We start from the raw sequence: 26,962 nt of genomic DNA on the forward strand, positions 1-26,962 counted from the left end.
GGCAGCAGCCCAGCGGCGCCCACAGCACAGGCCAGGCCAGTGGCGTGAGGGGCAAGGCGGCCCACCCTGCAGGGGCGGGGAGGGGCTGTCGGCTTGGCAGGACGAGGCTGGAGAAGCCCATGGGAGCAGAGGCTCACGTGCCGAAGGGGGGTTACTGCCGCTCAGGACGCCCCCCAACCTTCACACCCAGGCTGCCCGAGGCAGGGGAGGCTGGCCCAGGCCACGGTGTCTGGTCCAGACCCGACTCCAGCCCCGACCCTGCCACCAGCCCGGGCCACTCGCTGCCCGTCCATGGGGCAGGGTTCCGACCAGGCCCAGATGAAGAGAGCAGAGACTGTTCTTGTTCGACAAGTGATTTTCTGGCAAAATACACAGTTTATTACAGACAAACAGACCCTGGCCCCTGGCCTACCGTTCCCCAAGGGAAGCGGGTCGCCGTGGGTGGCACCAACACGCAGGGCCCCACCCGGCGCCTCCGCTCCCGACACGGGCAGGCCCCGACGGGCAGCGCACAGGGACCCAGAGCACAGGGACCCAGGACACAGGGAACCAGGGCACGGGGACCCAGGGCCCCCGCATGGGCTGGGTGAGGAAGGGAGGGGGGAGGGGCGAGGGGCCGGGAGTGACTGGAGCCCGCCGGCTGCCTGACCACAGAGGGCCCTGCTAGGGCCACTCGGCGTGGGGTGAGCCAGAGGGGCCGGGAGGGCCCCCGGGATTGGGGCTCCAGGGGACAGGCCCAGACACCCCACGGGGCCAGCGGGTCCCTGTAGGCCGAGTCCGCAATGCCAGGGGGTGCCCGGGCAGAGCCCGAGGGAGCCTAAACCAAAGCACTTCAACAGCTCCGCGGACCCCCAGGCTCCGGCTCCCGACAGGCCTGTCCAGGCCCTGCCCCCAGGCCCCCACTGCCAGTGCAGGGGCTCTCACAGCTGGCCGCGGCCCCCAGCCCGCACGGACACGGGAGAGTCCCCGCGCCCCGAGGCCAGCGCCACACGGGAGGCACCGCTACAACCCGGCGTCTCGGGGCGCCCCGCCCTGGCGCCAACGCCTGCCCTGCGGGGCTGAAGCAGCTGCTCCCTAGGACCCTTCTCCCCCACAGCGGCCCCCAGACAGCCCGGCTGGGGGCACCGTCCAAGCCCCCGGCAGCTCTGGGCTCGGGGCCGGGCCAGGGGGCGATTTTCTTGCTGAAAGACCCAAAGCTCCTTCGAGGCAGCCCCCCTGAGCGGGCGGCACCAGGCCCCAAACTGGCCTGTCCCCAGCGTCAGCGCCAACCGCCCTCCGCCCCCCCCTCCACTCCAGGCTCGGGGACGGGCCGCAGCGGCAGCCTGAGGGTCCCCAAGGAAAGTACGAGGAGTATAAGTTACAGACAAAGCCTTCCTTTATCCGCCCCGCGCCCGCACCCTGCCGAGTCCAGCCTCGTCTCCGCAAAGGTCCGTGGCAGGGCCTGGGGCTGGCAGGCGGGAGCACTGGCGGGCGAGTCCAGCGGGCTCACGCCGAGCCCTCCCAGTCTCCCTGAGGCTCCAGGGCACCGTTGGTCACCTTCCGCACCTTCTTCATGCTCTCCATCACGCCCGACGTCGTCACCCTGCACGGAGACAGCGGCTCAGCACTGCGGGCCGGGTGACCCGGCAAAGCCCCTGGACCACGGACACGTGTCCTCACGGGCAGCCACGGGCTCCCTGGGTGGGCTGGTTTGCTCTCCGCCCACGACGCCAGGTCGGCCCTGACCAAGACCAGAGCCTGGTCCCTGCGCATCTCTCCGGCCGCTCCCGGGACACTCGGGCTGACCAGGGCAGCCAGAGCCTGGCCGTGGGCTGAGGGCTGGGCATGGCGGGGTCGCGGGAGGGAGGCGGTGGTGACCGGGACCGCCAGGAGTGGACAGCTACTGCCCGGGGGGCGGGGGTGGGGCCGCCGGGCAGCGCCTGCTCCTCCAGCCAGTGCCCCCGGCCCCAAGCGCAGTCAGTCCTGGCCAGCCCCGCCGGGCGCTGGCGGGCGGCGGGCAGCAGAGGGGAGGGCCCCTTACACCGAGTCCATCTCCAGGTCATCGTCTTCCTGAGAGAGCTGGAGGTAGGGGTTGTCGGAAGCGGGCCGGAACTTGTACCCCGTCAGGACGAAGAACACCAGCGTGGCCGTCTCGTCCAGGAGCTGCGGAGACCCCGAGGAAGGGGATGGGCCGGCGCGGGGGGCCCGGGACCCGCATCCCCACGAGTGACACAGCCTCGGCAGACCCCCCACCCCACATCTCCCCAGGGCGCCGAGGGCCCCAGGAGGTGGCCCGTGCAGTGCTCACTGCGGCCCAGGCCCTGGTCAGTGCCTGGCCCGGCCCCCGGGTGCCGAGAGGGACCCGCCCGGCGCCCGGCAGACCTGGTAGAGCCATTTCCACTGGAAGGGCACGGCCAGCCGCAGCAGGAAGGCGATGATCCTGGTGAAGTAGATGTAGCACACGATCTGCGAGGGGGGGGGGGGGGCGAGGGGTCAGTGTGGACCCGGAGGGCCGGCCCCGCCCCCCACAGCAGCCACCTGGCACCCCCGTCCCCAGGGCTGCGCCCAGCACCACCCTCACAGGAAGTGCCCGGCCAGGAGCCGCCCGGTGCAGTGACGCGGGGCCCTGACGGAGGGGCCGGGGGCCTCGGGCCAGGCCTCTGCGTCTCTCCGACAGCACAGGCCAGCGGCGCCCACCTCGCCCTCCAGGGCCAAGGCCCCGCCCAGCCCCTCGACCTCCCTCTGCCTCCCTGGGGTGTCTGTTTTTTTTTTTTTTGCTTTTTGGGTCACACCCAGCGATGCACAGGGGTTACTCCTGGCTCTGCACTCAGGAATTACTCCTGGCAGTGCTTGGGGGACCATATGGGATGCTGGGGATCGAACCCGGGTCGGCCGCGTGCAAGGCGAATGCCCTCCCCGCTGTGCTATTGCTCCAGCCCCCTCCCTGGGGTGTCTGGGTGAGGCTCAGGAGCACCCAGACTGCGAATATTCCAGAACCTTCTATTCTAACGGCTAAAGGCAAGGCCAGCCTCTGGTGCCAGAACACGGACTGACCCAGGTGTGACGGCCTGTGAGTCACAGGGACAGCGGAGAGGGGACAGGAAGGAGTGCTAGAGGGGACACTTCCCAGGGGACACGGGACAGGCGGGCCGGGGAGGGGCAGGTCAGCTGGTTTGGCCGTTTCCGTGATTTCTGCACTTAACACTGCCTGGCGCTGGAGACAGGCCAGCAGGGACGGTGCTTGCCCTGAACACGGCCCCCGGGAGGGGCCCTGAGCACAGAGGCAGGAGCAACTCCTGAGCACCCCGCCCCCCCAGGCTGGGCTGGTTCCCCAGGCACCCACGGCCACCCTGAAGGCCAGGAGTGGGGCCCTCCCGGCCCCACCCCTCGGCCGGGCTGAGTGGCCACCGGGCCCCTGCCCTCCCGCCCCCCCGCCCGGCACCGGCAGGTTCTGGCCTGTCCCCACTCACCAGGACGTAGTAATGCCGGAAGAGCTTCAGCTTGGCGAGGTTGATGGCAGCTGGGGGGGGACACGGGAGAGCCGCTCAGCGGGGCTGCCCGCGGGCCGGGAGCAGAGGCCGGGCCCCAGCAGGGCGCTGCCCACCGGGGACCCAGGATCGGGAAGGGCCCCCCACGCCTCAGTCTCCCTCGACACTGGCAGGGCTGCCCCGGGGCCCGGCGAGCGGACGCAGCTGTCCAAGGGGGTGCGCGGGGCCCCTGGCCGGCCGGCGCCTGGCCCTGTCCCACAAGGCGCCAGCAGGCAGCAGCGTGACCCCCACACGGCACAACCCCGGGGTCGTGAGTGGCGGCGGCTCCGCGGGCTCTGCCAGGCCCCCTCCCCCCCTCCCCGCCTCGGCCCTGGAAACGCGCGTCTCGTGGGTGGCAGGAAATGATGTGTGTCGTGGCGGGTGGATTCTGGAAGCAGCCTCGGGCTGTTTGTCGGCGTCTCCGTGGCAGCTGGCAGTGTCCTGGCATGCCCGTGGCGGTGCCCGTGAGCCACGGAGGCGTGGCTGGCACGAGCACGCGGTGCCTCGCCCCCTGCGCCGTGCAAGTGTGTGTTGTGTGTGTGTGTTGTGTGTGTGTGTTGTGTGTGTGTGTTGTGTGTGTGTGTTGTGTGTGTGTGTGTTGTGTGTGTGGGGGGGGGGTTCCTGCCACCGCACTGCCGTCTCCCAGGAAAGGGCAGGACGACTGAGTCAGGCCAGACCCCCAGGGAGGTCCTGGGCCTCCTCGAGGCTCTGCTCCGTGCCGGGCACGAGGGTGAGCGGGAGGCCAGGAAACCCTCCCCGCGTCCAGGCCTGGCGGCCCCGACCTGCACCTCAAACCCCACCCGGCACCGTGTGCAACGGGCCTGACGGCCGAGAGGCTCGCTGACCCGGCAGCCCGCGGCCTTCTCCTCCCCGAGCACGGCCGTGTGGGCGCGCACCTGTGACAGGCCCCGGGAAGCCGGGTGTCACGCGTGTGGCAGGCGTGTGCAGGGCGGCGGCCACACGGCTCAGGAAGAGCGAGAGGCGGAGAACGCGCCCAGGCCCCTCCCGAGAGCCAGGGCCGGGCCCTCGGCAAAGCGGTGCCCACCGCCCATCAAGGGCCGCCAGGTCGCGCCTGCGGGTCCCCAGACCCTCGAGGGCCAGCGGCCACAGGGCCGCCAGCGTGCAGGGAAGCAGTGGGGCGCAGGACACGGGACACCGGGGCCAGCGGCACGCAGGGGCAGGTCAGCCGCGGGCTGCCGGAGGAGCCCAGCGAGCCCGAGCCCAGCTGGGGGGTGCCCGCATCCCTGCCCTGGACACCGCGGCCACGGCTCGGCCCCGGCACACAAGGGCCCTGCAGTACGCGGGCAGCGGCCCTTCCTCCCCGCGGAGACAGGCCCCGGCCGGGCCACTTCCTGCCACCAGCCTCCTCTCCGTGGAAGGGCCGCTGCCGCCACCTGGTGGACACGCAGGAGCGCGCGCCACGCGGGGGTCTGTCCTCGCCACACAGGGCGCAGGGAGTTACGGGCGACCCCAGTACTCTGGCACACAGTGCTCCCCAGACAGAAGCCCAGCCCGAGGCGGTCCCCTGGGCAGGCGTGAAGGGGCCCAGCCCCCACCGCCCCGGCGGCCATGCCCACGGCTGGACCCTCCCTCCCGCGGGCTCCGCTCCCCGCCCAGACGGCGGGCGTGGCGCCAAGCCGCGAGCCATCCCCCACTCGGGGTGAGGCAGAGAAGAGGGTCCCAGCGGGCAGGTCCCGGGAAGGAGGATCTGGGGTGCCCAGGGCCAGGCCTCCGGGAGGGGCGCCAGGAGGGCAGCGGGAGGCCAGTACCCACCTGCCTCCCAGGCAGCGCAGGGGGTGGGGTGAGGGCCCAGGGCCGGGCACCCTTGGCCAGGGCAGCCTGTGCCCACCGCACCCGCCGCCACCTGAGGATGGGCACCGCTGCAGCCCTGGGAGAGGCTGGCCCGGTGCTTCGCACACTGGTTCTGACCAGCCAGGCCAGGGCTATTTTGGACAGCGTCAGTCAGCCAGAAAGCAGTCTGCACACGGCCCCTCTCTCAGCTCTGCACACGGCCCCTCTCTCTCCAGCTCTGCCCACGGCCCCTCTCTCTCCAGCTCTGCACACGGCCCCTCTCTCAGCTCTGCACACGGCCCCTCTCTCAGCTCTGCACACGGCCCCTCTCTCCAGCTCTGCCCACGGCCCCTCTCTCTCCAGCTCTGCACACGGCCCCTCTCTCAGCTCTGCACACGGCCCCTCTCTCAGCTCTGCACACGGCCCCTCTCTCTCCAGCTCTGCCCACGGCCCCTCTCTCTCCAGCTCTGCACACGGCCCCTCTCTCAGCTCTGCACACGGCCCCTCTCTCAGCTCTGCACACGGCCCCTCTCTCTCCAGTTCTGCCCACGGCCCCTCTCTCTCCAGGTCTGCACACCGCCCCACTCTCCAGCTCTGCACACGGCCCCTCTCTCAGCTCTGCACACGGCCTCTCTCTCAGCTCTGCACATAGCCCTCTCTCTCAGCTCTGCACATAGCCCTCTCTCAGGTCTGCACACGCCTCTCTCTCCAGCTCTGCCCACGGCCCCTCTCTCAGCTCTGCACACGCCTCTCTCTCCAGCTCTGCCCACGGCCCTCTCTCAGCTCTGCACACCGCCCCACTCTCCAGCTCTGCACACGGCCTCTCTCTCAGCTCTGCACACAGTCCTCTCTCAGGTCTGCACACGCCTCTCTCTCCAGCTCTGCCCACGGCCCCTCTCTCAGCTCTGCACACGGCCCCTCTCTCAGCTCTGCACACGGCCCCTCTCTCTCCAGCTCTGCCCACGGCCCCTCTCTCTCCAGCTCTGCACACGGCCCCTCTCTCAGCTCTGCACACGGCCCCTCTCTCAGCTCTGCACACGGCCCCTCTCTCCAGCTCTGCCCACGGCCCCTCTCTCTCCAGCTCTGCACACGGCCCCTCTCTCAGCTCTGCACACGGCCCCTCTCTCAGCTCTGCACACGGCCCCTCTCTCTCCAGCTCTGCCCACGGCCCCTCTCTCTCCAGCTCTGCACACGGCCCCTCTCTCAGCTCTGCACACGGCCCCTCTCTCAGCTCTGCACACGGCCCCTCTCTCTCCAGTTCTGCCCACGGCCCCTCTCTCTCCAGGTCTGCACACCGCCCCACTCTCCAGCTCTGCACACGGCCCCTCTCTCAGCTCTGCACACGGCCTCTCTCTCAGCTCTGCACATAGCCCTCTCTCAGGTCTGCACACGCCTCTCTCTCCAGCTCTGCCCACGGCCCCTCTCTCAGCTCTGCACACGCCTCTCTCTCCAGCTCTGCCCACGGCCCTCTCTCAGCTCTGCACACCGCCCCACTCTCCAGCTCTGCACACGGCCTCTCTCTCAGCTCTGCACACAGTCCTCTCTCAGGTCTGCACACGCCTCTCTCTCCAGCTCTGCCCACGGCCCCTCTCTCCAGCTCTGCACACGGCCCCTCTCTCCAGCTCTGCACACCGCCCCACTCTCCAGCTCTGCCCTCCAGCCTCAGCTCCTGAAGTGACCCCCACACCCACCAACGGAACCAACAGGCATCGCCTGAGCCGCGGCCAGCCCCCCACCTCCACCCCCTGTGCCGGAATCTCCAGCAAACCCCCCTCCGTGGCGGGTGCGAGGAGGGCTCGGAAGGGGGGGACTTGCCTTTCCCGTCGGTGGCTGACGCTTCTTGTAAGTGTCTGATGGACCTGGAAACAATCAGGGGAGGGCGGGGCTCAGCCGCCGGGTCGGGCCCAAGGCAGGGGGGAGGGGGTGGCTCCCCCCACAGCCCTTCCCGCGGCGGCCCTGCAGAGGCGGGGGAGGGGCGGACAGCCCCCAGGTCCTGGGACGGGGCCACGGGGCACATGGGAGGGTCACGTGCCGCCTCCTGTTGCCCAGGACTGGGCAGGAAGGGGCCGGGGCCGGGGCTCTCACCAGACCACCGGGAAGAGGATGGCCCCGCAGCACAGCAGGTCCACCAGGAAGAGCGAGTCCTTCCACAGCCCGTACTCCGTCGTGCCCTCCTCCGTGGACTCGATGATGATGTAGGCCACGTTGGCCAGCACCTGCGCACACAGCGGCCGGGAGCTCGGGGGGAGCCCGGGGGGAGCCCAGGGGCCACAGGCCCCGACCCACAGCCATCGCTCTGTTTCCAGTCCCATCTGCTCTTCCAGAACTTTCTCCTCTCCTACTGACCAGCAGCGTCAGGCCAGAGAACAGAGACGCTCACAGGGCCGGACACAGGCTCCGCAGGCAGGAGGCCTGGGCGCGACCCTGGTCCCGGGGCTGGTCCAGAGCACTGAGCCAGGTGCAGCCCCAGAGCACGGCCCTGGATGGCCCCGACCAGACCAAACAGCAGCAGAGCAAACCGCACGGTCCCGGGGGCTCCGGTCCCTCGCCACGGCCACGCGGGCCACAGGAGCCTCCCCGACACCGGCCGGCCCGAGGCCAGAGTCCAGCCGGCCCGCCCAGGAGACGGGCCCAGGACGGGCTCGCGGTGCCGTCAGCCCAGCCCGCCAGACAGCCGAGACCCCGAGTCCCTCTCCCAAGTCCGAGCCCCAGGAAGGGCGAGAGGGGAGGGGCTGGCTGGGGGTCCCGAGGCCGTTTCTGGGGAACCTCAGGCCGGGGCTTAGCAGCCACCGAAGCCTCGGGCTCCGCAGACAGCCGGGGACCGTGTCCTCAGCGCGGCCAACGGCAGAGGCAGGTGTGGCAGTGCTCAGCCGGGGGCAGACGGGCGCCTGGCACCGCCCCAGGGCCCTCACCTGCAGCGGGATGACGATCATGAAGATCTTCTTGTCCTTGTCGGAGAGGATGTGCTTGATGAAGGCCCAGCCCGTGCCGATGAGCGCGATGGTGATGAAGAGCAGCGCCCCCTTGAGGCTGGAGGAGACAACACAGGGCCCGCTGTCTCCCACCCGCACCCCGCGCCCCACCCCCCAGCCCGGGGCTCCTGCCCAGGTACTCACAGGTGCGTGATGTAGTAGACGACGGCCCAGCCCTCGATGGGGAAGCCCTGGCAGGAGATGTAGTGGTAGTCGATCTGCGAGCAAACAGCGGCCGGTCAGCGGGCGGGCAGGGCCCGCAAGCCCAGGCGGGACGGCGCCTGCGCAGAGCCCCGGCTCCGCCAAGGGGGGCCCTGAAACTCTCAAACCAAAAGGGTGGCCAAGGAGAGGCCCAGGGCTGGAGACACAGCACAGGGGGGAGGGCATCTGCCTTGCACGCGGCCAACCCGGGTTCGATTACCATATCCATATGGTCCCCCGAGCACTGCCAGGAGTAATTCCTGAGTGCATGAGCCAGGAGTAACCCCTGCGCATCATCGGGTGCGACCCAAAAAGAAAAAAAAAAAAAAACACCAAACAAGGAGAGGCCCAGAACAGCCCCCGTGAAGGGGCCGGCACGGGGCTGCCCTGCCCCGCACGCCTCACTGTCCACTCTCGGGAAGCCCCCACACAGGGGCCAGGAGGGGGTGGGGGGGAGGAGGCTGAGAACTGCCCCCACCACCACGCCCCCCGCTGGGCGGGGCCCAACAGAGGCCAAGGAGGGAGCACTGTGTCCCACGGACACTCGGCCACAGGCCCTGCGGATGGACCAGACCCACAGCGACCCCACGACACTCTTCGGAAAACTGTGACAGGCACCTTGGCACCCCCGAGGCAGGCAGGCAGGCAGGCAGGCAGGGGAAGTTTCTGCCGTGTGGCCCCGGCTGACACGCAGGCGAGCGCACAGCCCCCTGTGACTCTCGGGGGCCCGAGCCCACGGCAGCGCGGCTGGGCTGCTCCCGAGCCGTCGGAGCAGTTTCCCTCACGAGAGAAGTTCTCAGCGACCCTCACGCCGGCGAGAACACTGGCCCCCGGGGACGCGGGGAGGGAGGTCGAGGGGACGATCGAGCAGGCCCTGCCCTGAGCTCAGCCAGCGAGAGGAGGGGGCGGGGGAGACAGCCCGGCGGGGAGGGGTCTGCCTTGCACGCGGCCGGCCCAGGTTCAGTTCTCCTCGTCCCAGAAGGCCCTGGGCTCTCCGGGAGCGACTCCAGGGTGCAGAGCCGGAGGAAGTCCCGAGCATCGCGGGGTGTGACCCCAAGTCAGGAAGAAAAGAGAGAAGGAGCCCAAGGGCTTGGAAAAGGGTCCAGAGAAGCTGGGGTCTGAGTGCGGTGGGGAGGCGAGGGTGCAGCTGCCCTTCCCGCCCCCTCGCGGGCTGGTGCCGCCACGTACCGCGTGGAACACCAGGGAGAGAGACTTGGTGAAGGGCAGGGCCGCCATCAGCCAGTGGATCTTGAACACCTCGTTCCTGCGGAAGCAGAGGGCTGCGTCAGGGCCGGGGGCCGAGCGGGCTCGAGTCCCGGCTCCACCCGGGGCGAGGGGCCTCGTGGGCGCTGACCACAGGAACGAGACGCGAGGCCTGGTGGGAGGAGACACCGGGACCAGCGGGAGGGGCCCGGGCCGGGGCCAGAGCAGGCAGGGCCCGTGAGAGAGGGCCGGGGAGCCCACAGCAGTGCTCCCCCGAGAGTGCTCGCCGGGGCTGGAGACAGTCTGCTTGCTTCCGAAAGCAGAGACGTGACGGACACAAACAGGTGGCCCGGCCCGCCCCGAGACGCCCCCGACAGACCAGGAGAGCACCCGGGGCCCGGGCCCGCTCGGAGGGTGCTCGGAGCAAGGCCTTACCGCCGCTTGCGGAGGATGTGGACCCAGACGGCCCCGGAGAGGAGGAAGAAGAGGGCCATGGAGACGTACAGCTTCGGGAGCGGGATCTCGCCGGCGGACAGGAAGCTGTCAGGGTTCTTCTCTCTGATGTTGATCTGAAACCGACACGAAATTCCTGCCCCCGTTAGCCGGGGCCCCGGGCCCTTCCCTGGAGCCGGCTGCGGGGCAGGGAGGAGCGTCCCGGACACGTCCCCGGCCCACGCGCCGCCCGCCCCGCCCGGCACTCACGTCCAGACTGAAGGAGAGCTTCCTGCCGCCCGGCTTCGCGCTCCCGATGCAGTTGTGGAAATAAAGGCTGTACAGGCCTTCCTGGGCGTCGTCGGTGACGTTGAAGTAAAACTGAAAGTGAAAAAGAACAAAATCCAAGGGCCCGCAGACCCTCCCCTCTGCTCGGTTTTGCAACCTCCAGAAGAAACCAGGTCGGAAGACGCCGGACTATGGGCCAAATCCGCCCCAGTGGGTCCTTCGCTTTGGCTCCTTGTTTCAGGGCCACACCCGTGGGTCACTCCTGGTGGGCCTGGGAGGCCCCGAGAGGTCCAGGGGACCGACCCCCCTACGGCCGCGAGCTAAGCAAACACCTTCCCTGATGTGCCACTGCGCCGGGCAAGTGGCTCTCAGCAGACGCTCTAATACTCCAGCGTCCCCCAAACCTGCGCAGTTCTCAGCGAGAGAAGAGCTGATTCAGCTGCGACACCATTAGGCCCCCGCCCCACACTCTGCACTGAGCACTGCTAGGCCTGCTGCCCACGCCGCCGTATAACACGGCAGCTGATGACACTCCGTGTGTACACACTGCAGCTGATAGCTCCTCCATTTGTACACACTGCAGCTGACAGGGTCTTATGTGAACAGACACTAGCTGACGGGCCCCCGTGTGTACATACTACAGCTGACGGGGCCCTGTGTGTACACACTGCAGCTGATAGGCCCCCGTGTGTACACACTGCAGCTGACGGGGCCCCCGTGTGTACACACTGCGGCTGATAGGCCCCCGTGTGTACACACTGCAGCTGATGGCCCCCCCATGTACACACTGCAGCTGACACCCCCCATGTGTACACACTGCAGCTGACAGCTCGTCCGTGTGTACACACTGCAGCTGATGGGCCCCCATGTGTACACACTGCAGCTGACAGCTCGTCCGTGTGTACACACTGCAGCTGACGGCCCCCCCATGTACACACCGCAGCTGACAGGCCCCCCACGTGTAGAGACTCCACAGCTGATAGGCCTCCCTGTGTGTGCAGACCCCACAGCTCAGGGCCCCCACGTGTACAGGGCCCCCACATGTACAGACCCCGTAGCTGACGGGCCTGCTGCCCCATCTGGAGGCTCTGTACAGACCCGGACGGAGTTACCTAGTCCTAATGGCAACTCCTGTGTGCTCCCGAAGATGAGGGGAGGTTCACGGGCTACTGAAGAGGCCAAGGGCCTGGGGGGGGGGGGCGGCTGTAGGCTCTGAGGCCGGCTTCCAGCCCCGCGCCCCCAGGAACGCTAACAGGTGCCCGTAAGGACGTCTGCAACGCTGGGCCACATTCCCGTCCCCAGGATTCACATGAAGCTCAACACAAAGGGAAACACAAACACGTGTTCTATGTGTTTATAACGTGCGTGGATCAGACTCCAGACTGGCCTCTGGTCAACTCTAGAGAAGTTCTGCAAGGGACCTGCTTGGGTAACGCTCGGCCCGGGAAGGTCACCTCCTCCGAGAGCGGGGCGGGAGCGAGCCGCCAACACGCCCCAGGAGCGGCTCCTGTGCAGGAGGGCGCGAGGCTGCCGCGGTTTCTGGGTGGCAGCCCGGGGGGGGAGGGGGTGACCAAGGCGTTTATTCCCAATCATCTGCACTCAACAGGACTGCAGCCCCTCCTGCATGGACACAATGAAAAAGGCGGGAAAGGAAACCTGGACAAAACGGAAATACACAATTCGAAAGGACAAAGGGGCTGGGGCCAGGGCACAGTGGGTCAAGCGTCACGGCACACCCGGGTGTGATCTCTGGCAGCCCAGTGGTCCCCGAGCACGCCAGGAAAGATCCCTGAGCACAGAGCCAGGAGTGAACCCTGAGCACACTGGGTGCGGTCACAACGCCCCCCCCCAATAAAAAGACTGCCCAACTGGGGGCTGAAACACGGTGTCCCTGAGTGACTGTCTGAAAGGGGCCTAGCGGCCGGAGAGCTGGCACATACAGAAGGCACTTGGCACCACATACCACCCTGAGCCCCGTCAAGAGTGGCCCAAAATCGGGGCTGGAGTGATAGCACAGCGGGTAGGGCGTTTGCCTTGCACGCGGCCGACCCGGGTTCGAATCCCAGCATCCCATATGGTCCCCTGAGCACCGCCAGAAGTAATTCCTGAGTGCAGAGCCAGGAGTAACCCCTGTGCATTGCCGGGTGTGACCAAAAAGCAAAAAAAAAAAAAAAAAGAGTGGCCCAAAGTCGGCAATGGTAATAAGGCAGCGCCCACCGACACCCCCGACGGAAGGGGTGGGACCAGTCGGCAGCCGGAGCTGGGGGGCAGCAGCCCAGTCCCTGGCCCTGGCCCACACCTGGCTCCCTCCCTCACTGGGGACCTCACACACGGGAAACCCAACCGATCAAAGCCTGCCCCTCCGGCGGAAGCGCGGGCACAGGGGACCGAGTCTCGGGGCCGAGCCGGGGGCAAGGGCAGGGAGGAGGCCCCGTGGGGAAGGGGACACCTGCGCCAGGACGCGGCAGGCGGCTTCCGGGGGACGAGCTCCGGCCCGTCTGCAGAGGCCGCCCAGGGAGGGACGGCGCCGAGGACACAGCCAACAGCCTCAGTGCCCCCGGGACTGCGCACACGGGAGGGAGCGGGACGGGGCGGGGCACCGGGAGGGACATGGTCCTGGGGTCGCCCTGAGCACCACCGGCGACTCTCCGCGAGAATGAGCCGTGATTAACCACAGCGAGGCAGACGGCACGATCAAGACGACCACTGGCGCCTCGCCCAGGGGCTCTGCTCCTGCATCCTAGGCCTCAAGGGGGTCGGGGGCCACGGGGGGGACCCGGGAAGAGGCGGGCGGGAGGGGCCGGAGCCTTGCATGTGGCCGCCCCACGCTTAACCCTGGCACCAGGCGTGCCCCCTCCCCTCAAAGAAAACCCCAACCAGATCCGGGTCGTTCCTTGTTTGTTCTCGGTCTGTTGTGTGTTTTGTGGGGCGGGGTCACACCCAGCAGTGCTCAGAGGCCGCTCCTGGCTCTCTGCAACCCGGCCAGTGCTCCGAGTACTCTCTACGGGAATGAACCAGGGTCGCAACTGCGGTGCCACTCCTGACCCGCGGGCGACTCTGGGCTCAGTGCTCAGGCTCAGCTCCAGGGCCCTGGCTCCGGCCCCATCACCTATGTCAGAACCTCCTGACCTGACGGTGGAGCACGGGCCCGTCTCAGCAGGCTGTGGGGGCGACAGCCGCTGTCCCCAAGGGCCCGACAAACCGCCTGCCCAGAGACCCACCCCCGACCCTGTGGCTCGCGGGAGCCCGTCTGCGAGACACACCTGGAACGACAGCGCCCCGGCACTGCTGAAGACAGGAAACTCGTCCACGGCCTGAAAGACAGGAGCACTGCGTCAGGAGCCACGGCGGACACAGACCTCCTCCCTACCCCAAACCCCACGTTGTTTCGGGGGTCACACCCGGCGATGCTCGCGGCTACTCCCAGCCCTGCACTCAGGAATCCCTCCTGGCAGGCTCCGTGGGCCCTCTGGGGTGCCGGGATGGGCGCGGGCCAGTGCCGGGCACACGCCTCCTCTCTGCCCCGAGCCCCGGAGTCTTAAACCTAAATCCCAACCGATCCTCGGCAGCTCGGGCGAAGGAGACCCGCCAGCCTTCCCTTCTGGTGAGCTTGGGGCCCCACCGGCAGGGCTCCGGGCTCACTCCTGGGCCGCCCCTCCGTGTACCTGCTCCCCCCTCACACCACTCTGCAACCGTCGCCCTGTCGATGCCATGGGCCCCACCGCCCAGTGGGCACCGGAGCTGCTGCACGAGGGAACACGGGCGTGCGGGCTGCAGACGGACGCGCGCACACGTTCGGCGACACGCGCGCGTGACCGGGAAGCGGAGCCACGTGGCGGCCGGCCCTTACCTCCGTGTCCTCCGTGCTTCGTTTCGACTCCTTACTGCCTAGAAGCAGAGACACAGGACGGGCGTTACTGTGCGACACAGCTGCCAACGCACTCACACCCGTCACGGCGCCAGCTTGTCCAGCGTCCAGTCACCACCCAAAAAGCTGAGCCACCCTGGGGTCACTCACCCGACCCACAACCCACAGGGAGCCGCAGAGCACGGATCGGACATATGTCACGTCAAGCTCATGAGCAGACACACGTGGCTTGTCGGCAGCCGCAGGGACGCGCGCCCCCTGGAATCAGACACGCCACACGGCGGGCCGGGCCTCGCCACCCTAGGTCACGGCCCTGGAAAGCCAATCAGCTCGGGTCTGCTTGCTTGTTTGGGGGGACACACCCCTCAGGCTCACTGTGGTGGTGCTCGGGGACCATCTGGATGGCTGGGAACTAGAACCCGGGCCGGCCGCACCCCTCTCTGGAGAGGCTCACTGAGGCAGACACATGGGACCGACACGGCCGGGAAAGCCGGCAGCGAGCAGCAGCAGAAAGTGAACTTGTCTTCCCACGGCAAGGAGGCTAAAGTAGCTCGGGGCGGTGCCCCGGCTCATGGGGGCACCTGGGCTGACTCGGACAGTCTGGGGGGGGCGGGGGGGCGCACAGCTGTGCTGCAGGAAGGGAAGGAGTGTCAGAATCCAAAGGGAAAGAGGAGCCCAGGGCCAGAGCGACAGCACAGCGGGGCGTGTGTTCGCCTGGCACGTGGCCGACCCGGGTTCGATTCCCAGCATCCCAGAGCACTGCCCCCGAGCACTGCCAGGGGTGATTCCTGAGTGCAGAGCCAGAAGGAACCCCTGAGCATCGGCAGGTGTGGACAAAAAAAAAAAAAAAAAAAAAAAAGAGGGTCCTGGAGTGACAGGATGGCAGGGAGGGCACATGCCTTGGATGTGGCGACCCCGGGTTCCATCCCAGGCACCCCATATGGTCCCCGGAGTCCTGGGCATCATCCAGGAGGCCTGGTTTGGACTCTCAGCCCCCGGCAGAGAACCAGGTAGAGCCCTGGGCACCACCTGCCCGGCCCAGAGGACGGGGAGCAGCAGCAAGGAAATGGCTCTTCCTGGCTGCGGGCCACTTAGTGTGAGCCGAGGTGCCCGGGCAGGCCGTCACCCGCCAGCACTGAGTGGTCAGGGCCAAAGGAGCAACCATCCCTGCCACTCACGGTCCCCAAGCACCCCAGGAGTAACCCCCCGAGCACAGAACCCAGAGCAGACCCTGAGCCTAGCAGGTACGCCCATCCCCCCTGCCCCCCCCCCCACAGCCTACACTGGGTCGCAGACACTACAGCAGGTGAGGAGCCTGCTTGCATGTGGCCACGTGAGTTCGATCCCCAGCAACACAGACAGCCCCGAGCCCGGCCGGGCAAGGCTCGAGCAAACAAGGAACCCGACGCCACACCAGAAACGCGTCTCCGGGCTCTGGGCGTTCACGCTGCCGCCCTGTCAACTCCGACAGAGAAAAAACATATGAAGGAGAATCTACACACGCGATACACCAGGGGGTCACCCCTACGGGGGGCCGTCAGCCCAGCCTGGGGGCTGGCGGGCGGGCTGGGAGGACGTGTGACCGCAAACCCCTCTCCGACTCCCGCCCTAGCGTACGTCTGTCTGGGGAGTCTCCCCAGTGGTCTTCAGGAGGCCCGGGGACCCCACCAGCAGTGTCAGCCAGCGCAAGACCGAGGGTGCGGGCTGCTTGCGCCCTGCGGCCCCAGGAAGGCCCGGGACACCCCGGCTGGAGGTGCTGGGGGCCCGCAGGGTGCCAGGAGCGAAGTGCTGTGCTCTCCTGGCCCGCCCGCCTGGGGCTTCCCCTGGGCTCCGTGTTCGGGGGTCCCTCCTGGGAACCACAAAGGAACTGAACTCAGGCAAAGCGAAAGACGGAAGGGACGTGTCCCGCGCTCGCTCGTGCCCGCCAGCACACTGCGCCCTCCGACTTAGGATGCGCCCCCGGCCCGGCTCCTGAGTCCCCTCCCTGCCGCACTCAAGGGAGGGACCGACCCACCTTACTACCACTCAGGCCCCTGCTTCATTTTTTCTGCTTTATTTCATTTTTTTCCTCCTTGTCTTCCTATTTCTTGGGGGGGGGCACACCTGGCTCAGGGGTCTCTCCTGGCTCTGCATTTGGGGGTCACTCCTATCGATGCTCAGAGGGGACGCGCATGGCCACATGGGACACCAGAGCCCAACCCTGGGCTGGCCGCCTGCAAGGCAAACAGCCCCCCACACCTTCCCCAGCCCTCACCCCTGCTAGAGAGAAAAAGTCAGTTGCCTGTGCCGGAGCGATAGTACAGCGGGGAGGGCGTTTGCCTTGCACGGGGCCAACCCAGGTTCGATTCCCAGCATCCCATAGGGTCCCCTGAGTACTGCCAGGAGTGATTCCTGAGTGCAGGGCCAGGAGGGACCCCTGAGCATTGCTGGGTGTGACCCAAAAAGAAAAAAAAAGATAAAGAAAAGAACAGTTTTTTTCTAAAAAAAGTACACGGGCACACACACACACCTTTTTTAATCTGCATCACTGCTGTCTGGTTCCGAGTAATAGTACCGAGGTCCTGAGGACCCTGGGCACTATGGACACTTTGTATACATTTTCAAGGGAAGCACAAAGTAACAAAACTGGTTCAGTACAGAACCGAAGAGCGCCTCCATCTCAAGCATCACTCTGACCCGGGCAGTGAGGGCTGGGACTCCGACGAAGGAAAGTTCGAGACACAAAACCAGGCCAGCGGACAAAGAGCCGAGACAGTGGCTCTCCCCGGCAAGGCGGGCGGCGGCCCAGCTCTCCTGGGCCGTGTGACGGGCAGGGAGCGCCCCCGAGTCAGCAAGAGCACAACCCTGAATCCAGCAGGTCGGGGTGCGGGCCTGGCAGTGGGAAGCGTGACCCGCGTCCCCACCACCCGCACTCGTCCCAGAGGAAGAGTCGGAGCATCCACACAGCCTCGCCACACAGCGCAGAGAGCAGGCCGGCGGGCTCCACTCCGGTCCTGGGCGACGCTCGGCGGTACTCAGGGCTCACCCCTGGCTCTGTGCTCAGGGCTCACTCTTGGCTCTGTGCTCAGGGCTCACTCCCAGCTCTGTGCTTAGGGCTGACTCCTGGCTTGGTGCTCGGGGCTCACTCCTGGCTCTGTGCTCGGGGCTCACTCCTGGCTCTGTGCTCGGGGCTCACTCCTGGCTCTGTGCTCAGGGCTCACCCCTGGCTCAGTGCTGACTCCTGGCTTGGTGCTCGGGGCTCACTCCTGGCTCTGTGCTCAGGGCTCACTCTTGGCTCTGTGCTCAGGACTCACTCCTGGCTCTGTGCTTAGGGCTTATCCTGGCTCTGTGCTTAGGGCTGACTCCTGGCTCTGTGCTCGGGACTTACCCTGGCTCTGTGCTTAGGGCTGACTCCTGGCTCTGTGCTCGGGACTTACCCTGGCTCTGTGCTTAGGGCTGACTCCCAGCTCTGTGCTTAGGGCTGACTCCTGGCTCTGTGCTCAGAACTCACTCTTGGCTCTGTGCGCAAGGCTCACTCCTGGCAGGGCTCGGGGGACCCTATCGGGTGGCGGGGATCAGACCTGGGTCACGCAAGGTATGCAAGGGGGTATGCAAGCAAGCACCCCCACCCCCACGCCGTCCTACGGCGAGAGCCGGCCCGGCAGCGCCGCCCGTTTACCTGGCACCCCGTCGGTCTGGTTGCCCGCGGCGGGCCCCTGGCTCCGGCCCAGCACCCTCGCGTCCCTACTCACGACGACCTTGGGCAACAGGTTCTCGGCTCTTGGGGATTTCACCGTCACTCTACGTACAAACCAGAAGGAAGGAAAGAAGTTCTCAGGGGCGCTCAGGGCCCCTCACCGGCAGCTCGGGGGTCCTTGCTGGCCATGGGGAGCCCGAGGCCCCCGAATGCTGAGACCCAGGTGGGAGGGGCCGGGAGAGAACGTGGTCACGTGACAGGACATTCTCCCCCGGCACCCCTGGGCCCTTAGCATGTCCAAGGGCAGGGAAGGGAAGACCCTGGGCCGCTCTCCCTCCGACGGCCCACCCTGCCCGCGCCTCTCCGGGGTCCCGAGGCCCCACACTCCTGCCATGTGCTGGCCCGAGCTCCCGTGACGCAGACCCCGGAACGCCCTGAGGGACCCCAGCAGGGGGCAGCCACCACAGCAGCCGTTGGGGGGGGGGCAGGGCCCAGGCCAGACTGTGGACGTCAGGCAGGCGACGGTCACTGTGGTCACTCTCAGCCCGCTCGCCACGGCCAGCTAGGCCTGGACGTTCTCAGGCCCCGGCACCGTCCACGCAGGCCAGCGGGAGAGAGAACAGATGGGGGGGCTGGGACCCGCAGCGGCGCAGGACAGGCTCCGTGTGGGCCCGAGTCACCCAGACCCCCCAAGACAGACCGTCACTGGGGGCCCAGACGGCGCAGGGCTCGGTGGGTGGTAGGTGCCCAGGGCTGAGCAGCGCGTACTCAGGGTGGCCTCAGGGCTGGGGACGGGAGGGGGAGGGAGGGGGCGGTGCGGAGCTCGGGCCCAAGGGGGGCCGGGGGCTCGGGCTGCGGCGGCGCACTAGTGCCTCGGGCCCCAGGGCCTGGGACAGCCATGCACGCCGTCCACCGCGGGGCGCACGTCACTTCACACGGCCCTGTCGGGTGGGGAGCTCCGGGCCCAGAAAGGCTCCGCCCTGCTTGCTCTGCAGGGGCGACCCCGCTGGGCCTTCCTCTGCAGCCCTGCCACACTCCCGCGGGGCACGGGCGAGACCCGTGGCACTGCTGTGTTGCAGCACTGCATGGCCCCGCCGTGTGGCATCGCGATGAGGGACCTGCAGACTCTGTGGCCCCACTGTGCAGGATCCGTGGCCCCACTGTGCAGACTCTGTGGCAGCCCCGTGTGGGCTCGTGGCACTACGGTGTGGGATTCGTGGCATGACCATGTGGGCTCCATGGCATCACCGCACGGGATCCAGGGCGTCGCCGTGTGGGCTCCGTGGCACCGCCATGCAGAACCCGACATTGCCACGTGAGGTCCGTGGCGTCCCCGTGCGGGACCCGTGGTGGCTGCTTGCCGGCCACGCTCACCCAGAGGCTCCGTGAACTCGGGTCCACGTGCTCCCCATGGGGGGTTTCTGGGTATTCGGAACCTGGGGGTCACTCCCGGCGGTGCTCACAGTGTGGGGCGCAGGGAGTGGACGGCGCCTCCCACCCTCGGCACCCGGCAGCACCTGTGGCTGCCCCCACACCCACCCCCCACCCACCCCCGGCCACCACACGGCCACCACACGGTCCTTACACGCTTCTGGGGAAGTCCAGGATCAGGCGGGTGTCCGAGATCATCGCCTTCCGCAGGGGGCAGATGTCTTCATCCTGGGAAGGAAGCGCACGGTGGGTGGGCGGGGGCCGGGCCGGCCCGGGGGCGAGGCCAGGGCGGGGCGCGGGCGCTCACCAGGTACGAGGAGAAGCCGTCGTTCTTCGTGCGGTCCAGGCTGAATCCCACCTAGGCGGGGAGAGGGGGGACGTGTCCACGGGGCTCTGGGCCCGAAGCTAGCGCAGCACAAAGCACGGGACGGAGATTCCTGGTGGGGGCTGCAATGCTCAGGGGACCCCGGGGGCCAGCACCGGCCCCTCGCCACCGTCTCTCCCGCCCAGGCACGGCGATTTTTTTTCTTTTTGGGTCACACCTGGCGATGCACAGGGGTCACTCCTGGCTCTGCACTCAGGAATTAATTACCCCTGGCGGTGCTCAGGGGACCCTGTGGGATGCTGGGAACTGAACCCGGGTCGGCAGCGTGCAAGGCAAACGCCCTCCCCGCTGTGCTGTCGCCCCAGCCCCCACGGGGATTCTCGAGTCTGGCTCCCCTCAGATCCCCCAAGTCACTAATCGCCGAGTGTCAGTCCTTGGAATAAAGCTGTGTTCAAACAACACAACCGCCAAGAACTAAAGCTGTTCAAGAATCGCGAGAGCTCGGCCCGGCCCGCGGCCAGCTGTGCACTGTCCCGAGCGACAGCCCGCGGCGGGCACTCACCTCCTCAGAGTCCGACGTGGCTGTGGCTCCGGGGCCGCTCACCCTGATGCTGCTGACGTTGACCACCATGCTGCCCTCCTTGAAGAAGCCGAAGGTGTTCAGATGCACCTTGTGCCTCACGTCGTCCTGAAGAGATGCGGCAGGGAGACAGGAGTCTGAGGGTCGCCGGCCCCGCCAGGAGTGACCCCTGAGCCCGCGCAGCCCGCCCCTCCTCCCCAGCCCAAACCAACCACACACCCCAAACATTCCCAGGTGCCTCATCACGCGGCCGCAAGGAAGCCACCAAGAGATCCGATTCACTCAGAAGCACGTGAAAGGGTCCTGGGGCAGATCTGGCAGGGCACATGGGGGAAGGAGGAACAACGCTTCGGCCTCCCACCCCCCTCCCGCCATGCAGCGGGCCCACAGCCAAGGACGCTGCCCAGTCTGGCCTCACTCAACTTTCAAGTAGTTCTGAGTATTTGTGAACTAGGGGCCTGAGAGATACCCCTCAAAGGCACATGTCTCAACTCAAGCCCCCGTACCACGTGGTGCCACAAGCCCCAAGGGCCTGGGGAGCGCTGGGAGTAGCCCCCAAGCACTGTTGGGAGTGACCCCCACACACACATACACTTAGATCACAGTCAGAGCACTGCTAGTCCGAGTTTTCAGCACAGACTCCAACCTGGGTTACGCGTTGGGCCGTCCCGTGACTTAGCCCCCCTCCGTGCACGTGGCCGGGGCACAGATGAAGATGGGACAGGAAACGGCGGCCCGCTCCGAGCCCGGCGACCTGAGCCAAGCCCTCAGTGCGGGCCCATTGCCCCCGACACAGCCAGTGAGGGAGCACGAACACAGGGCGGGCGGGGGGACGGCGAGGACAGGGCAGGTGGGGGATGACAAGGACAGGGCGGGCGGGGGGACAGCGAGGGTCCCAGAAATGTGTGAGGCGGGCACACCGCAGCACGCAGGGACGGGACCTGGATCTGATCCCCGACACCGGAGCGGGTCCCCCGAGCCCCGCCAGTGGTGACCCCGGAGCAGCCAGGGGCCGGCCTGGAGCACTGCAGCCGCGAGGAGGAGCAGCGGCCAGCACTGGCTCGGCCCTCACTGACCTGACGCGGGCGCCAGCAGCTCCCAGAGGGGCCGTCCCACCCGCGCACCGTGGGGCAGTGAAGCCCGTCAGGAGAGCAAGAGAACGGCGGGAGGAAGCCAGCGGGGAGACGCGGCCTTGCCCGGCCCGAGGTGCGGCACTCGGTCCCCGAGCCCTGCCCGGCGGGATCCCGAGCACAGAGCCAGGAGCAAGGCTGAGCACCGCTGCGGCAGTCAGGAAGGAAGAAAACGCAAAGGAGAGGGGGAAGGGCTGGAGCCGCAGTACCCCGGGGAGGGCGCCTGCCGTCCCAGCACGCGGCCAGCCCAGGGCCAGCCCCCGAGCACCACCAGGAGCCCAAGTGCAGAGCCAGGAGTGACCCCTGAGCACTGTCAGGTGTGGCCCCAAAAGCCAAACACCAGAAAAGCTGGCGACCGGGTGCGAGGGCGGAACGCTGCCCCCAGACACCCGCACTGCCTCCTCCGTCCTGCCCCCCACACCCCAGCACCCCCGGTTCATGAGGCGGGGAGCTGCTTACTCTGGCGCCTGCCACGAGGCATAAATGAATGCAAGACACCAGATACTGGGCCCCGCTCGGCACAGATGCTCAGGAAGCCAGTAGCAGGACTATGCTCCAATACCCTGATCGCAACAAGAGCTAAAAAAATAAACAGGACAGAAGAGCCGTTCCCAGGGCTGGAACGCGGGGTATGGCCAAAAACACCAACCACCCACAACCCGAAACCCAAAGCAAACCGAAAAGCCAGAGAGGAAAACAAGGATGATTTTCCTAAAATAATGTTTTAAAAAGGGAAAAAGGGGAGAATGCAAGAGACAGCCCCAAAGGCTAAGGGCATGCGCGGGGAGAAAGAGCCCCAGGGCCTGCACATGCCCCCACGAGTGACCCTGAGCAGCCACGGGACACACACACACACACACACTCTCTCTCTCTCTCTCTCTCTCTCTCTCTCAAGGGCAGCGCCCAGCGGTACAATCTCGGATGCCCAGGCCTGTCGGGAACACGTCACAGGGACAGCTCCTGATCAGCAGGTCCCACTGGGGAGTGACATGTGACTCAGAGTGGCCCCACCCTGCCCCTCCCGCAGCCCGTGTTCTAAACAGTGCCCGCCCGGCAAGACCCCTGGGCAGCCGTCGGGGACCAGGAAGGGGCGGCCGGGGCAAGTGAGACGTCACTTTACTTCTTTCTTCTGGGTGGCGATACTCAGGAGTCACTCCTGGCGGGCTCAGGGGACCCTGGGCGGTGCCGGGGGTGGCCGCGAGTAAGGCAAGCGTCTGACCCTGGCCCTAGTGGCCCACTTAGAGCTCGCCCAAGCTACGGGCCGCCAGCGAAATACAGACGGGGACGGCTGAGGGGGGGAGACGGCAGCAGGTGCAAGTGGCCCCAGCTTCTCTGTCTCTGTCTCTCTCTCTCTGTCTCTCTCTCTCTCTCCCCCTCTCCCCGCCACCTGCCTCCCTGCTCCTCATACTACTCCAAGCAAGTTTCTTAACAAAACTATTTTGCTCCACTGAAAGAAAGAAGACAGTGAAGCCAGCTTTAAACTCCTTCTCACAGGCTGGAGCAACAGTACAGCAGGGAGAGCACTGGCCTTGCCGACCCGGGTTCGATCCCTGGCACCCGATACGGTCCCCCAACACCGCCAGGAGTGATCCCTGAGCAGAGCCAGGAGTAACCCCCGAACATCGCCGGGTGTGGCCCCAAAACAAAAAAGAAACAGCACGTTCCCACCCCAGCTGCCCACAAGCCCGGGGTCCCCCTGAGCTCCGTACCCTGAAGCCCCCACCCCGGCGTTGTCGCTGGCCCGGAGTTCAGGCTGTCTGAGCGAGAGTCTGTGAGGAGCTGGAGGAGTCACAGTTCGGCCCGGGAAACGTCCACTCTAAGCGACGGAGACATTTTCCTGGCAGCTGCCCCGTCTGCCATCCGCGGTGCCCCCGGAAACTAGAATTATCCCTCCCCTCCCCCGCAAGCCCAGAGTTGGAAGCAGCGCCCACAGCATCCGAGAATGACTGGGTGCGCCTTCGGCCTGGAATGGGTTTCTGCCGTTAGCACTCGTCTGAAAATAGCCCTTACTATGACACGAATGGGCTCTGCCTTCACCCCCGCCCCCCACCGCACCGCACGGGCCCCCCAGACAGCCAGGAGCAGTCCCCAAGCACAGAGCCAGGCGCGATACCAAAACAGAGGCAACCGGGAAAGCGTTAAGGAACACTTCAATATTACCAACGGCTTCGAGACAGACACTGTCCCATGAATAACTGCTCCATCGCGCAGTGCTCAGGGATCACCCCGGCAGGGCTCAGGGAGCACTATGGGGTGCTGGGGATCAAACCCAGGTCAGCTCTGTGCAAGAAGCACCTAGCCCACTGGCCGATTACCGGCACTGCGTCTGTTGTTTGCGGTGCCAGGAACTGAACCCGGGGCTCCAGGCCAGCCCCTGGGGAATAAGGGAACGCAAGGACCCGTCATCTAGGAAAAGCTCAACTGCCTCCACACCACGTGTCCAGAGAGTACTGGAACCCTTGAGACAAGCCCTCCAACCAGGAGCCGAGACACGCTCTGCACACGGGCGCCCCAAGCTGGTCCTGCAGCACTGAGCGGAGAAGCGCCAAGCACCGCCCGCTGCTGGGACCGCTGGGGTCTCTCCAGGGCCTTTCAGTCTATTCGGGAAGAAGCTGGCTAGTTTACTTTATGGGTTGATTTGGGGGTCGCACCCGGCAATGCTCAGGGGTTCCTTCTGGCTCTGCACTCATGAATTACCCCTGGCGGTACTCAGGGGGGGCCCTTTGGAATACCGGGATCGAACCCGGGTCGGCGTGTGCAAGGCAAGGCCCTACCCACTGGACTATCCCTCCAGCCCTGCCCCGTTTAGAGGAAAGGAAACAGTCGCAGTGTGGGCTAGGGAAGAAGGCAACACTTGGTGACTCGCGGGCTTAGGACACAGGTTACAAAGTTAACATTCACTTCCGACGACAGAGAAGACACGCACGGGAGTCCCGGTGGACTCCAGCCCCGACTCTAGCTCGGGAACCCCGACGCCTGCCACGCCCTCGAGAAACGCAGCGGGAGTGGCCGCGCAGAGCGGGGACCCCCGGGACCCCCGCGCCTTTACCACGGGTTTGTATGTCCCCGGCGAGTGCAAGGCACGTGGCCTCCCTACACGCCCCCCAAGACGCGGGGCTTCCGCATCTCCCAGCGCCCCTGGGCGGGGACTGGGGTGGACGGTCCAGTCCCCACCTCGGCCCCACCGGCCTCGGGGCACGGGCCAGGCCACAGCTGCGGCCCCAGGAAGCCGGGCTGGCGCCTCTCCACGGAGGCCGGGGCTCCCCGACCCCTCCGGGCCGAGCTCCGTGCCCGGCACCCGCGGGCGCCCCGGCCGGGGCTGGGGGGAGGCGGGGGCGGGGGCATGAGCACTGTCACCGGGGGCTGCTACTCCACTTACGGTGCTCCCCCCGGGACCCCGGGACTCGGAGCGGGGAGTCCCGCATTCCGGCCCGGGCGACTCTCCCTGGTGCCACCCGGGAGCACACGCCCCTCCACGACGCCGGGCGCGGGGGGCTGCTTCCCTGCCCGCGCGCGCCCCCCGCCCTGCCGCCGAGGCCAGGCCCAGGGGAGCCCCCCAGCCCGAGCAGGAGGCGGCCCCGGGCCCCCGAGAGCACCTGTCCCCGCGGCGCTGCCCCGCCGGGGGGCCCCAGCTGGCCAGCCGGGAGGGCCCGCCCCCCGCGCGCCTCACCTGCAGCACCAGGTGGTGGACGCGGCCCAGGCCCGGCTCGGCCAGGAGCTGCAGCAGCGCCAGCAGCGGGAGCAGCGGGGGGCCGGCGGCCGGCCGGCAGCGGCGGGAGCCCGAGGGCCCGACGGGCGCCCAGGCCGCCATGTTTGTTCCAGCATCACCAGCCGCTTCCTCCAGGGCCACTTCCGGGGTCAAAGGGCGGCGCGCCGGAAGGAGCCGCGGGGCTCGGCGGCGCGGACGCGCGCGACCCGGGGCCCGGAGCCGGCGGGCCGGGAGTGGCCGCGCAGCCCCGGCGGGTCACCCCGACCGGGGCCCTGCCTGCAGCCGGGGCTGGCGCGCGACACGCACACGCACACGCGCACACACGCACACGCGCACACACACGCACACGCGCGCGCGCACTGCGTCTCCGGCTCCCGAGCGCTCGTCGCCGCTGCTTGTCGCCGGGCCCCGACTGCCCGGGCCGCCCCGGGCTTGGAAGGGCCCCGATCGCGGGGACCCCGAGCCCTGTCGCTCCCGCGATGACCCCCCCTAGGCAGTGTCGCGGCTGAAGGTCCTGGAAGTCGCGGGAGCCCAGAGGTGCCCCCCCCACCGGCGAGGGCTGCCTGTCCCCGTGGGCCGCCCCCGCGGGACCCTCCGTGCTCGCATCCCAGACGGGCGGAGCGGCCGTGCGCGTCTCTGCCCGCGGCCCGGGGAGCTGCGGCTGGTCGTGCCCGTCCCTGCCCGTCCCTGCCCGTCCGGGCAGCGGGCGCTGAGCGACGGAGGCTTTTGTTCCTGGGACCCCGGGAAGCGTTTAGGCTCTATCCTATGTCCCGGTATTTCTAGGGGCTCAGCTTTCCCCGGATTTTGGGTTAGAAATTCCTTTCTTTTCTCTTCCTGGTGTGGGGGCCACACAGCAGCGGGCGCAGGGTTTACCCCGGGCTCTGCGCGCTGCGCCCGGCGGGGCTCGGGCCACCCACGTAGCGTTGGTGCTGGAACCCGGGCCGGCGGGCGGCGGGAAAGGCTCGCACCCTTCCCCGGGACTAATTCTCGGCCTCAGAGACTTTCTTCTTTCTGATCTTTGGAATGTGGAGCGAGACCTTTGCGGGAAGGACTTGGCTGGTTCCAACCGGCAAACTTAACGCTCTTTAAGTAGACAGGGTTTATTTAGGTGGGTCTTTCTTTTTTGTTTCTTGACTTGCCACCCACGGCACGTGTGCTCTTTTATGTGCAATTGTTTCAGGAAAGAGAAAGAAAGAGGGGCTGGAGCAATAGCACAGCGGGTAGGGCGTTTGCCTTGCACGCGGCTGACCCGGGTTCAATTCCCAGCATCCCATATGGTCCCCCGAGCAGCGCCAGGGGTGACTCCTGAGTGCAGAGCCAGGAGGAACCCCTGTGCATCGCCGGGTGTGACCCAAAAACCAAAAATAAAAAATGAAAGAGAAAGAAAGAGGGGCTGGAGCAATAGCACAGTGGGTAGGACAGTTGCCTTGCACACAGTCAACCTGGTTCAATTCCCAGCATCCCATAGCATCCCCGAGTACCACCAGGAGTAATTCCTGAGTGCAGAGCCAGGAGTACCCCTGTGCATCGCCAGGTGTGACCCAAAAAAAAAAAGAAAAAAAAAAGAGAGAAACCACCAGGAGGGGCCCAAGCAATAGTACATCTGGGTAAGGCATTAGTTAGCCTTGCATGCAGCCCACCCTGACTCAATCCCTGACATCCCACAGGGTCCCCTGAGTACCACCAGGAGTGGTTCATGATGCAGAGTAACCCCAGAGCATTACCGGGTGTGACCCCAAACCAAAACAAACCAGGAATCGGGCTGGAGAGAGAGTACAGCCCACAGGGCGCTTGCCTTGTGCTTGGTGGACCCGGGTTCAAGCTCCCGCACTCCAGATGGTCCCCCCAAG

The 26,962-nt window shown here is 67.1% G+C and overlaps 1 protein-coding gene across 1 annotated transcript; it reads right to left on the reverse strand.

Moving 5' to 3' along the window:
* Nucleotides 1–355: 355 nt before the first annotated feature.
* On the reverse strand, nucleotides 356–25,398 carry GPR107 (G protein-coupled receptor 107). The gene is made up of 18 exons (XM_055145348.1): nucleotides 25,074–25,398; nucleotides 20,256–20,381; nucleotides 19,676–19,726; nucleotides 19,523–19,596; nucleotides 17,920–18,041; nucleotides 14,244–14,281; nucleotides 13,657–13,707; nucleotides 10,376–10,486; nucleotides 10,109–10,242; nucleotides 9,659–9,734; nucleotides 8,414–8,487; nucleotides 8,210–8,327; nucleotides 7,383–7,513; nucleotides 7,113–7,156; nucleotides 3,450–3,499; nucleotides 2,362–2,445; nucleotides 2,021–2,142; nucleotides 356–1,582 (listed from the first exon to the last, which is right to left on the reverse strand). Exons 1-18 carry the CDS (start codon nucleotides 25,212–25,214, stop codon nucleotides 1,486–1,488), a joined length of 1,644 nt encoding a protein of 547 aa, XP_055001323.1. The 5' UTR covers nucleotides 25,215–25,398; the 3' UTR covers nucleotides 356–1,485.
* Nucleotides 25,399–26,962: the final 1,564 nt, after the last annotated feature.

The sequence above is a fragment of the Sorex araneus genome, chromosome 1, assembly GCF_027595985.1.
Source record: "Sorex araneus isolate mSorAra2 chromosome 1, mSorAra2.pri, whole genome shotgun sequence".
In the NCBI taxonomy this organism is placed as follows: domain Eukaryota; kingdom Metazoa; phylum Chordata; class Mammalia; order Eulipotyphla; family Soricidae; genus Sorex; species Sorex araneus.

What these genes read in the sequence shown, in the direction of transcription:
- GPR107 (XM_055145348.1), bottom strand. Translation starts at nt 25,214, where the DNA reads ATGGCGGCCTGGGCGCCCGTCGGGCCCTCGGGCTCCCGCCGCTGCCGG. An exon ending in CCAGACCGACGGGGTGCCAG is followed by an intron (nt 14,282 to 17,919) that starts GTAAACGGGCGG and finishes CTCTGCTTCTAG; the next exon opens with GCAGTAAGGAGTCGAAACGA. An exon ending in CACATCCTCCGCAAGCGGCG is followed by an intron (nt 9,735 to 10,108) that starts GTAAGGCCTTGC and finishes CTGCTTCCGCAG; the next exon opens with GAACGAGGTGTTCAAGATCC.